The following is an 11845-nucleotide window of genomic DNA, read 5'->3' as shown; positions in this document are numbered from 1 at the left end:
AGCTTCCAAGGTTATGGCTGTCTTAGTTCACATCCACATGCTAAGTTACTGTTACCTAGAACATTTGGCCAGTATAGACCTAAGAGTTTTCACTATCACTATCTCTATCACTTACTGGGACAGACTCAGACTCAATCCTCTTCAGCAAAACCTGTGTTGAGCATTGATCCATGGCCTAGATGCCCCCTCTCCTTCTAGTGAATTCTCTTATGCGCTTTCCTGCCAGTTGGCGATGGTCTACCAAATTTCCCTAACTTCAGACTTTGGAGAGTACAGATTATAATTTCCTTCCTTCCTTCCTTCCTTCCTTCCTTCCTTCCTTCCTTCCTTCCTTCCTTCCTTCTTTTCCTTTGTTTCTTTCTGAGAGAGCACAAGTGGTGGAGGGAAAGAGAGAATCTTGAGCAGGTTCTTTGGGGCTCCGTCTCACAAACTGTGAAATCATGACCTGAGCTGAAATCAAGAGTCAGACTCTTAACTAACTGAGCCACCCAGGAGTGCCTTTTCTGTTTTCTTTTAAAAGATTCTTGGACTGATCATGATAACTACCACCATCATCGTTGTGTATTACATATGAGTTTCCTGTGATTGCCATAACCAATTACCATAGACTCGTTGGCTTAAAACAACAGGAATTTATTCTCTCACAGTTCTAGAGGCTAGCAATCCAAAATCAAGGTGTTGGCAGGGCTGTGCTCCCTCCAAAGGCTCTGATGAGAATCTTCCCTTGCCTCTTCCAGCTTCTGTTGGTTCCAGCCAAGTGTTCTTTAGTTTGTGGCTGCATGACTCCAATCTCTGCCTCTGTCTTCACAGGGCCTTTTCCTCTGTCTCTCTGTATCTTCTCGTCTGTCTTTTACAAAGGACATTTGTCATTGGACTTAGGGCTCACCCAGCTAATCCAGGAAGAATTCATCTTGAGATTCTTAATTATATCTGCAAAGATCCTTTTGCCAAATATGTAAAAACATTCATAGGTTTCCAGGGGAGGACATGGACGTATCTTTTGGAGGGCTCCTTTCAATCTACTAGATATTATTTTATAAATGAGGAAATGTGGGGTTGAGAAAGATTAAGGGATTCTCTGAAGACAAATTGCTCCCCCTCTACCACACAGCTCTGTCCACTTGAGAAGGGTAGCAGATTTTTTTAAAACCTCACACACTAAAAAGGTCCTGTTAGACTCTTATCAAAGAACAATTGGTTCCTGCTGGCCTTATATTTGCACAACCAGAGGGATCTTCTAGGACCACCTCTAGGAATTCTGGTTTTAGGTGGGCCTTCCAAGCATTATTTTTTAAATTTTTATTTATTTATTTTGAGAGAGAGAGTGTATGAGCAGGGAAGAGGCAGAGAGAGAGGGAGACAGAGAACCCCCAAGCAGGCTCCATGCTATCAGCACAGAACCTGATGTGGGGCTCGAGCCCACAAACACAATATCATGACCCGAGCCAAAATCAAGAGTCAGGCACTCTACCGATAGAGCCACCCAGGTGCCCCAGCATTATTATATTGTATTGCATTACATCAAAAATTATGTCCAACTATCTTAAGGACATTTGATACTGGAGAATTGAAACCCATGGCCTTATTTTAATCAATGAGTTCAACCTGTCTCTGTCCCACTTTGTAACCATTTCCCTGAATAGGAATATAAACTGGCTTGTGTTTCATCCTTTTTATTATTCTCAACTCACCCTCCTGTGCCTATTGTGGAATGCCAGAGTGAGAAGGCTGACACACAGAGAGGGGAACCAATATGAAGTCCAGATCATAAACACCTGTATAGAAGATTTAATATCTCCCCTGAGGAGGAGTCTGTCAGGCTTTTTCATAGTTCAGCTCAGCGACGGTTCTGCTGTTGTGGAGCTGGCCTCATAGGGGTTCTTCACCAACTTGGCACACCGAAAAATCATCACAATTAGGAACAGAAACAGAAGAACAACAAAGGCGATGGCAAAGCCTTTGTCTACATCAATACTGCTGGACAGGCTCGAATCATCCATGGGAACACACACTTCTTTACCCTTGTAGAGCAGTAGCTACCTCCTCAGGGATCTTCAGGTTTGTCATATTCCTAGACAAAAGAGGATAAAACAAGTTGATTGGTTTGTATATGTATGTGTGTGTTTTCTTAATAACATGTCAAAACCAAAGGAGATTTGAAAAAAAAAAAAAAGCAAGGCTTATTTAAGAAGCACTTATGAAATTGATAAAGTTAGTATGGGTGATGTTCAAAATATATACACATAAAAGCATAAAACCTCTGGAAAAATACTCCAAGGCAAAACATGAGCAAACATGTATAGCTCAGAAATCAACTAGAGCTTCCTTGCCTGGTAAGATCCAGGGAAAGCTACCTTGAACAGCCCAATTCTGTGTTACATCCAAATCTTTCTCTAAGATTTTTTTTTTTCTTCCAAATTCTAAGAGTACATATTGTAACTAATTTGTTCTGGAGTCTTAACTTACTGGGTATGAACATAAAATTATTTTATTTTTTCTAATTACTATGTTTAACTGTGCTGTCATTCCCATTGTTTTTATATGTTTCTTTATTTTGAGAGAGAGAGAGAGAGTGTGTGTGTGAGAGAGAGCAGGAGATTGGCAGAAAGAGAGAGGGAGAGAGCTAATCCCAAGCAGGATCTCGTTGACCCACAGAGACTGACGTGGGGCTTGATTCCACGAGCTGTGAGATCATGACCTGACCCACAATCAAGAGTCGGACGTTTAACTGACTGACCCACCCAGGTGCCCCTGTCATTCCCATCTTTTAATGAAAAATGAAGTACATCCCAGAAGGGATCAATTTTGGTTATTAAAACTTAGTCCACTTGGGGCGCCTGGGTGGCTCAGTCGGTTGAGCGGCCGACTTCGGCTCAGGTCATGATTTCGCGGTCCGTGGGTTCGAGCCCCGTGTCAGGCTCTGTGCTGACAGCTCGGAGCCTGGAGCCTGTTTCAGATTCTGTGTCTCCCTCTCTCTGACCCTCCCCTGTTCATGCTCTGTCTCTCTCCGTCTCAAAAATAAATAAACGTTAAAAAAAAAATTAAAAAAAAAAAACTTAGTCCACCAAATCAACACTGAAAGGAAGAAAAGCAGAAAACTCCCACTTCCCGATTTCAAAACTCACTGTAAAGTTACCATTATTAAGACAGTGTGGCACTAGCCCAAGGATAGACATATAGTTAGGTGGGATAGATTTGGAAGTCTAGAAATAAACTCATATATCTATTGTCAACCGATTTTTGACAAGGATGCCAACACCATTCAGTGAGGAAAGAAACATTGTGCTGGGACAACGGGACAGCCACATGCAAAAGTATGAAGTTGAACCCTTACTTCACACCATATATAAAAACTACCTCAAAATAGATCAAAGACCTAACTCTGCAAAGCTCTTAAAAGAAAACAAAAGAGTAGATCTTCATAACCTTGGATTTGGCAAAGAATTTTTAGCTATTACATCAAAAGCACAAGCAACAGCAGAGAAAAATAGGTAAGTTGGAATTTGTCAAAATTTAAGACTTTTTCAAGTGTCTGTCAACAGATGAATGGATAAAGATGTGGTGTATATATGTATATAAAATGGGATTTTACTCAGCCACAGAAAGTATGAGACCTCGCTGTTTATGACAACATGGGTGGACCTAGAGGGTATTATTCCAAGTGAAATAAGTCAGACAAAGACAAACAACGTATGATTCATTATGTGTGGGCTCTAAAAAAAAAAACAAACAAAAAAACCCCAAAAAACAACCTAAAAAACAAAGAATTAAACAAATAAAAAGCAGAAATATATCCATAAATATAGAGAACAAACTAATGGTTACCAGAGGGGAGGGATGTGAGGTATGGGCAAAATGGATGAAGGGGAGTGGGAAGTACAGGCTTCTAATTATGGAATGACTAAGTCATAAGGATAAAAGGGACAACATAGGGAGTATAATCAGTGGTACTGTAATAGCATTTATGGTGACAGGTGGTAGCTATACTTGTGGTTAGCAAAGCACTAGCATATAAATTTGTCAAATCACTAACCGTTGTATACCTGAAATTAATGTAACATTGTAACATTGTGTATCAACTATACTTCAGTTAAAAAAAAGAAAAACATTTAGGGGCACCTGGGGAGCTCAGTCACTTGAGCGACCAACTCTTGGTTTTGGCTTGACTCATATCATGCTCTCATGGTTGATGAGATTGAGCCCCAAGTCTGGCTCTGCGCTGACAATGCAGAGCCTGCTGGGGATTCTCTCTCCCTCCCTCTCTGCCCCTCCCCAACTCATGCTCTCTTTCTCTCAAAATAAATAAAGAGATTTGAAAAAAAAATGTTTAAAACTTCTGTTCTTCAAAGGACACTATCAAGAACGTGAAAAGACAACCCAAAGAATGGGTGAAAATATTTGCAAGTCATATATCCGATAAGGGACTTCTATCTAGAATATATAAAGAATTCTTATAACTAAATAAAGGGAATACAAATAACCTAATTAAAAATTGGGCACGGGGGGCTCCTGGGTGGCTTAGTCAGTTAAGTGTCCGACTCTTGATTTCGGGTCAGTTCATGATCTCACAGTTCGTGAGTTTGAGCCCTGTGCTGACAGCACAGAGCCTGCTTGGGATTCTCTCTTTCCCTCTCTCTCTGCCCCTCCCCTGCTTGCACTCTCTCTCTCTCTCTCTTTCTCCCTCTCTCAAAATAAATAAACTTTTTAAAAAACTGGGCAAAGGATCTGAGTAGACATTTCTCTAAGGGAGTTATACAAATGGCCAATAAGCAGATGAAAAGATGCTGAACATCACTCATCATGGGGAGTTATCAATCAACAGGCATAAAATTGTAGTTAAGCAAGATGAACCAGCTCTAGAGATCTGCTGTACGACATTGTACCAGTAGTAATGATAATGTATCGCACACTAAAAAATTTGTTAAGAGGGTAAATCCCGTTATGTGCTCTTACTATGATAAAATGAAAGAAAGAAGTTGGCTGAAGCAGGCTGTAGCAACAGAAAAGAAGGCAGAATTGGGGCACCTGGGTGGCTCAGTCAGTTGAGCGTCCAACTCGGGTCACGATCGCATGATTTGTGAAATGGAGCCCCTCGATGGGGCTGACAGGGTAGAGCCCACTCTGGATTCTCTCTCAGCTCCTACCCTGCAGGCGTGCATGCACTCTGTCTCTCTCTCTGTCTCTCTCTCAAAATAAATAAATAAACTTAAAAAAAAACTTTAAAATAAAAGAAGGCAGAATTGAGATTGATCAAGGAGAATTTTTTTTTTTCCTGAGGGCCAGATAATGACCCCATAGATAGGGACCAACCCTGGGCATCATTCGAAAGAGGATCTAGCCTGAAAGGGATTCCTGCTGGAAGGAAGTTACCTTAACAGAAAGTGGTTGGAGGTAGACTTGGATTCAGTGCTGTAAAGCCAGTGGAGGGACATTGATTCTAAGGGATCTGCAGTTAGATAACCCTAGTGAGGGAACTTCTGAGTAACCCATGAGAAGTACATCATGAAAGAAAGAACCCTGAACATCCTCCAAGCCTAGAGAGAAAGAAAATGCAAACAGATTTGTTTTGAAAAAAAAAAAAAAATGGTTTAGTGAATCTTTTGGGAACACAGAGAGAATGCTTGTTTCATAAAAGATTAGTTTGGGACAGCTGGGAGCTAAGCAGCTCTGGGAAACAATATCAGTAATTGTCTTCACGATGGGCAGAATTGTACCTTTGGCAGAGAATTGTAAGGAAGTGGTTTTGAGACTGAGGATAAAAGATGGGGCGCCTGGGTGGCTCAGTCTGAGTGTCCAACTCTTGGTTTCTGCTCAGGTCATGATCTCATGGTTATGTAAGTTCAAACCCCACACTGACAGCGTGGAGCCTGCTTGGGATTCTCTCTCTCTTTCTCTCTCTGCCCCTCCCCCACCTCAAAATAAACTTAGAGAAAATGCCTATAAAAAAAAAGACTGGGGATAAGAGAAAAACTAGTCTGGGGCTCCTCCTGGCAGCTGGAAATGTGGGAAAATTTGTAGATATTTGTATTCCCCTTAATATCTCATGTACATATATATCACATTATTGATTTCCTCACCTTTCTACAGTACTTTTCAGAGCAGGGTCATGTGGAACTCTTGTGTTCCACATTTCAGTAGCTTCTTACTCCCTACATCTATTAATATCCTTTTGGGCCTACTTCCAAAATTATCTCTCAAGTCAACTCTTTCTTTCTTTCTTTCTTTCTTTCTTTCTTTCTTTCTTTCTTTCTTTCTTTCTTTCTTTCTCAATTCCCTTTATTCCCATGGTCATCACTGTACTCTAGGTCATCAAATACCAGACTCCTGCAAATACTCTCAGAATTCCTGAAAATACTTGTGTTCCCTTCCAAACCACAAAGTGGTCTTTAATAAATGGAAATCCATCAGTCTTCTGATTAAAATCTGTCACCAGCTGCCTACAGTCTTCAAACTTTTTAATGGGGTTCCAAGGCTCTCCATAATTTGATCTAACCTTGTTTCTTGCCACTCTCTCCTTCGTACTTTGTGACCCAGAAATGCTGGACTTCTCACAGTTCCGTGACTTTTGCATGATCCTCCTTTGCCTCTAAGCCTTGTCATTAATATTCTCTTTGTATTATTTCCATCCTTCTATATTCAACTTTTAGGCTTTAGATTAAATGTTAATTTTCCAGGGAGATATTCTAGTAATATTCACTATGGTTTACTACGATTACTTCAGAGTCTGTCTTCTGTGACAAAATAGTAATCCGACCTGAAAGTAGGATTTGTTTGTTTTTTATACTAAAAGTTTGGGATATATTGGCTATTCAATAAATATCTGTTCAATGAGTGGATGTAGCACTACACTCTGCTAAAGTGGGCATGTAAAAAATGCTGAACAAATGAATGACTTTGAGAACGTGGCATTGAGTTAAGACAGGAAAAGACTATTGGTGATCTCAAAGAAAATAGTGTCAGCAGAGTGGTAAAGAAGTAATCCAGCCTTTGGTGGATTAAGCAGGAAAGGGCAGTGAGGAAATGAAGACACTAAGATTTTACATCATTTATGAGGAGTTCAACTGGGAAAGAAAGAAGAGAAGTAGAATAGCTAAAAGCCTACTGCAGAATCAGGCAAAGGATTCCTTTTCAAAGACGGAATGAAAAGGTATCAGGTAGGATGCATTTGGTTGCAAGTGACAAAAAGTTCACGTGAGTGATATTAAACAATACATGGAATTTATTAACTTATGAGGCTGAAGTCCGGAGTAAAGTTAACTTTAGTTATGGTTGGATCCAGAGATTCAAGGTGTTACCAGGGTTCTGCCTTGATATGTCTATTATATTTCACAGTCCCACCTTTCTTCTATGTTGAGTTTATACACAGGCTGATTTCCTATAGTAGCAAGAATGGCCCCAATAAATCCAGACCTCTTATATTCCCTCTTCACATTCTCTCTTCCTCCCCAAGTCCAGAGGAAGAAAGAATACTTTTATATCACTCAAGATTCTTTGTTGCAAGCAACAGAAACAATGTCCCTCACCTGAGCAAAAAAAAGTATTTATTGCAAGGAAGAGGCTAGTCAGCTTCCAGAATGAAGTAGAATTGGTCTTATAAAATAGGCAGAAATCAGGGGCGCCTGGGTGGCTCAGTCGGTGTCCGACTTTGGCTCAGGTCATGATCTCACAGTCTGTGAGTTCGAGCCCTGCGTCGGGCTCTATGCTGACAGTTCAGAGCCTGGAGCCTGCTTCTGATTCTGTGTCTCCCTCTCTCTCTGCCCCTCCCCCATTCATGCTCTGTCTCTCTCTGTGTCAGCAATAAATAAACATAAAAATTAAAAAAAAAAACAGGCAGAAACGAAGGGAGACGAGGCATTGGGAACCAACCACAGTCATGTTCAGCACAGGAGAAGTCTGGTTAGGGCACTGCTGGCACTGGATGATTTTGTTGGGCACCGCGGCTACCATCATTGGATACGCCCACTTCTGCCCTGCCTGAATTATAAATTGTGTCATCTTTGTGTCACTCAGCATTCCAGTCCCTGGCGCCTATGCAAGGATGACACACAAATTCATGAAGCCTTCCATCCCCCCCCCACTTTTTTCTTTTCCTTTATTTGAGAGAGAGGGAGAGAGAGAGAGAGACAGAGAGAGAGACAGAGAGAGAGAACGTGTGAGTGGGGAGAGGGGAAGTAGGAGAGAAGGAGGGAATGTTAAACAGGCTCCACGCTCAGCATGGAGCCCGACATGGGGCTTGATCCCACCACCCTGGGATCATGACCTGAGCTGAAATCAAGAGTTGAATACTCAACTGACTAAGCCACCCAGGGAATGCCCTGAAGCATTCCATATTTTTAAGTAACTGGAATTTAAATAAAAACTTGGGAGGAAAAACAATCATAATGAGTCTTGAAAGTCAACATAAAGAATTCGAATTTTCTTTTCCAGGCATGGGGGAACCATTGAAGGATTTAGAACAGATAAGTGAGAGCAGGGGCCATATCTTACTGTACCTCCCACTGACCCTAACTGGAATGTAAGCTCTAAGCCTTAGTCTGTGTCCCATTAGTGACATAGCTTCAGTGCCTATGGCAGGGCTGGCACATTGTAGCTGTTTAGTATACCTACATAAATGAATTAGTATCTGTATCAGTGCTGGGAATATTGGGCATATACAATTCATGCTTGTTGAAGGAAGGAAGGTAAATCATCAAAGCCATGCTCTAAAAAGATAGCTGGCAACAATATATAAAAGATATTGGAGACAGCAAATAGACACCATAGGGTGGAAAACAATTAGAAGGAGTTGTAACAGTCTTTTTTTTTTTTAATTTTTTTTAACGTTTATTTATTTTTTTGAGACAGAGAGAGACAGAGCATGAACAGGGGAGGGTCAGAGACAGAGGGAGACACAGAATATGAAACAGGCTCCAGGCTCTGAGCTGTCAGCACAGAGCCCGACGCGGGGCTCGAACTCACAGACCGCGAGATCATGACCTGAGCCGAAGTCGGCCGCTTAACTGACTGAGCCACCCAGGCGCCCCAGGAGTTGTAACAGTCTTAGCAAGAGGCAAGAAAAGTATAAACTAGGATAACATAGTAACAAAAAGGAAGGAATGGATGAGAAAGGATTTGACATGACTTATACATTAGATGAACATATGGGAGGAAGAAGTGATAAAGATGACCTGGGGTTTGACTTTGGATGGCTGAAAGAAAAATGCTGCCATTAACAGAACAATTTATTTTAGGAATTAGCAGATATTCAAAGGGAATATGATGAGTTCAGTTTGGAGTAGGTTGAATTTAAAGGCACTGGTGTGATATGCTCAAGAGGCAGAAATGTGGGACTGAAGTTTAGGAGTAAAGAAGAGCAAGATCTTTAGAGCTGAGTCACCCAGATGCAGGGTAGTTGAAATCATAGAAGTAGATGAGATGGCCAAAGGAGAATTTGAAACAAGGGAATGTCTGCTTCTACGGTGGAGGAAAGAGAGCTAGAAACCACAGATGGAATAGTTATAGTAGGAACACCTGAAGAATGGAGAGTCATGAAATTGAAGCGATGAGATAATTCAAGGAGGTGTGTTACCAAGAGCCTCAAATATTGCAGAGGGATGGAAAACGTTCAGCATTTGGAAATTGGAAAACATAAAATCATCTCTGATTTTCCTCCTTATCTCATTGAATCTGAATTTCTGAGCTTTTTTAATTTTTGTTTTTTTCAATGTTTATTTATTTTGGGAGAGAGAGAGAGACACACAGAATCTGAAGCAGGCTCCAGGCTCTGAGCTGTCAGCACAGAGCCCGATGGGGAGCTCAAACTCATGAACCGTGAGATCATGACCTGAGCCAAAGTCAGACGCTCAACCGACTGAGCCACCCAGGCGCCCCTTGAATTTCTGAACTTTGAATCAAAGGTCTCTAGTTCACTTATTCAAACTTCTCACTCACAGATGCTAAATTCCAATAAGCTAATTTTCATCCTGTTAGGCTGATACCTTTCCTCCCTCCACCTCAAAAAGTAAAATACAGGGGCACCTGGGTGGCTCAATCGGTTAAGCGGCCGACTTTGGCTCAGGTCATGATATCGTGGTTCGTGAGTTCGAGCCCCGCGTCAGGCTCTGTGCTGACAGCTCAGAGCCTGGAGCCTGTTTCAGATTCTGTATCTCCCTCTCTCTGACCCTCCCCTGTTCATGCCCTGTCTCTCCCTGTCTCAAAAATAAATTAAAAAAAAAAGTTAAAAACATTAAAAAAAAAGTAAAATACATTCTTATTAAAAAAGGAAAAGGAAAGAAAAAGGCTGATGTTGTTTTGGTTCCAAGTATGCCATGCATGCTCTTGGCTCTTATTTTCATATTCAGGGATCATATCTAGGTTTTATAAGGCCTGAAGTTTATACAAGTTGGACGTTTCTCTTTAAAAAAAAAAAAAGCAAGATTTTGAATACAAAATTATGTAAAAAGTTTTTTAGAATGCAAAAAAAAAAAATCACAAATTATTGCAGCCTTGGATATTCAGTTTCCTTTCCTCTAAGACCTCTTAGGCAGGGGTGCCTGGGTGGGTTGAGCATCAGACTTTTGATTTCAGCTCAGGTCGTGATCCCAATATTGTGGAATTGAGCCCTGTGTCAAGCTCTGTACTGAGCATGGGTCCTGCTTGAGATTCTCTCTCTATCCCTCTGCCCATTTCTCCAGCTTGTGGATGCTCCTCTCTCTTGAAAAGAAAAAGAAAAATTCTTTAAGACCTTTTAGGTAAAGTCACTTTTCTTGGCAGATAAATCCAAAACCTTTTTTCCATGTCCTAGAATTTTTAAAGTGGTTCTTAAGGTTCCTGTTTTATTTGAGATGAGCAGCAGAAATGCTCAGGACTAGAATAGGGAAAAGGAGATAGGGCAGGAATCTATCGGTTTATGTAAAGTTTGGTACTGCTAAAGTAGGACACACAACAACAGCAGTTACAAATCTGTATCGGATGTTAGTTCCACTTTCACTTGATACTTCCCCGAAAGATTAATCCCTTCTTCCTTTCCTATGTTGCCTTCTCAAATCACTTCATTTCCCCCATCTGTTGCCCTGTATTTCTTAAAGATAAATATACAAAAACCAAAACAAGACGACAACAAAAACAACCTAAAAAGAGCCAGCTTTTCTGTCCGGGCCATAAGTTTACTCTAAAGGGAGAGGTGATGATGAAGAAATACAATAATGACGCTCTCCTACTATAATCCCTAAAATCAAAGACATCCTCTAGACAATAGGACCCACAGGGGTTCCCCAAGCTTGTTTCAAAACAACACTGTACCTTGTAAAGTTTCACTTTTGCATAAAAGCCCTTTACTTTTCCCTCAGTCATTTCCCTAGTACTTCCCAAGTTTGCGGAGAAGCTCTACAAAACTCAGAAGGATTGTTGTAATTATTCCCATAAAAACTTCACTAGAAAGACAATACAGATAGTTATTTACCTCTTGAGAGAGTGATAGCCAAGGCTGGCTGTTGGCAGGGCAGTCTCTTCTTGCTCAAGCACATCTCTTGGCAGCCTCTCCCCTTTTTATCAACGCCCTCTTGCGAAAGGAGAGTGATTGGTAGCTCTGTCCCTTCCCCACTCCCACGCTGAACTCAGAAGCTTCATGAATAGTTCAACTAAAACATGATCAAGTTTCAGACACTCCCATAGTGAGTGAGAAAATGATCCACTAGATTAAATTGGAGCCCAGTTCAGTAGAAGAATATTTCCACAACTCTCCAAGGGCTGGGGCAGCCAAGGTTAATAGCTCAAGTAATACCTTGTAAGTGGATCACATGGGTGGTAGAAGATGGGTCAGGAGCCAGCTTTTTGGTCTCTGCAACGGTTCTCTGGATTAACGGTG

General features: G+C 41.1%; 1 protein-coding gene across 3 annotated transcripts; it reads right to left on the bottom strand.

Annotated features, from left to right (window-relative positions):
- Positions 1 to 486: 486 nt before the first annotated feature.
- On the bottom strand, positions 487 to 11529 carry CTXND2 (cortexin domain containing 2). 3 transcript variants are annotated; one of them, XR_006220580.1, is made up of 3 exons: positions 11441 to 11529; positions 1776 to 2071; positions 487 to 847 (listed from the first exon to the last, which is right to left on the bottom strand). XR_006220580.1 is itself a non-coding variant. In XM_042994051.1 (2 exons), exon 2 carries the CDS (start codon positions 1998 to 2000, stop codon positions 1833 to 1835), a length of 168 nt encoding a protein of 55 aa, XP_042849985.1. In that variant the 5' UTR covers positions 2001 to 2071; positions 11441 to 11529; the 3' UTR covers positions 1443 to 1832. The 3 variants fall into 3 exon arrangements, 1 of the variants encoding a protein (XP_042849985.1); XR_006220579.1 differs by having other exon boundaries at positions 487 to 843; XM_042994051.1 differs by lacking the exon at positions 487 to 847 and having other exon boundaries at positions 1443 to 2071.
- Positions 11530 to 11845: the final 316 nt, after the last annotated feature.

Source organism: Panthera tigris, chromosome C1 (assembly GCF_018350195.1).
Source record: "Panthera tigris isolate Pti1 chromosome C1, P.tigris_Pti1_mat1.1, whole genome shotgun sequence".
In the NCBI taxonomy this organism is placed as follows: Eukaryota; Metazoa; Chordata; class Mammalia; order Carnivora; family Felidae; genus Panthera; species Panthera tigris.
The sequence above is the reverse complement of the archived record's forward strand: the minus strand, read 5'-3'. Positions and strand labels throughout refer to the sequence as shown.

What these genes read in the sequence shown, in the direction of transcription:
- CTXND2 (XM_042994051.1), bottom strand. Translation starts at nt 2,000, where the DNA reads ATGGATGATTCGAGCCTGTCCAGCAGTATTGATGTAGACAAAGGCTTT.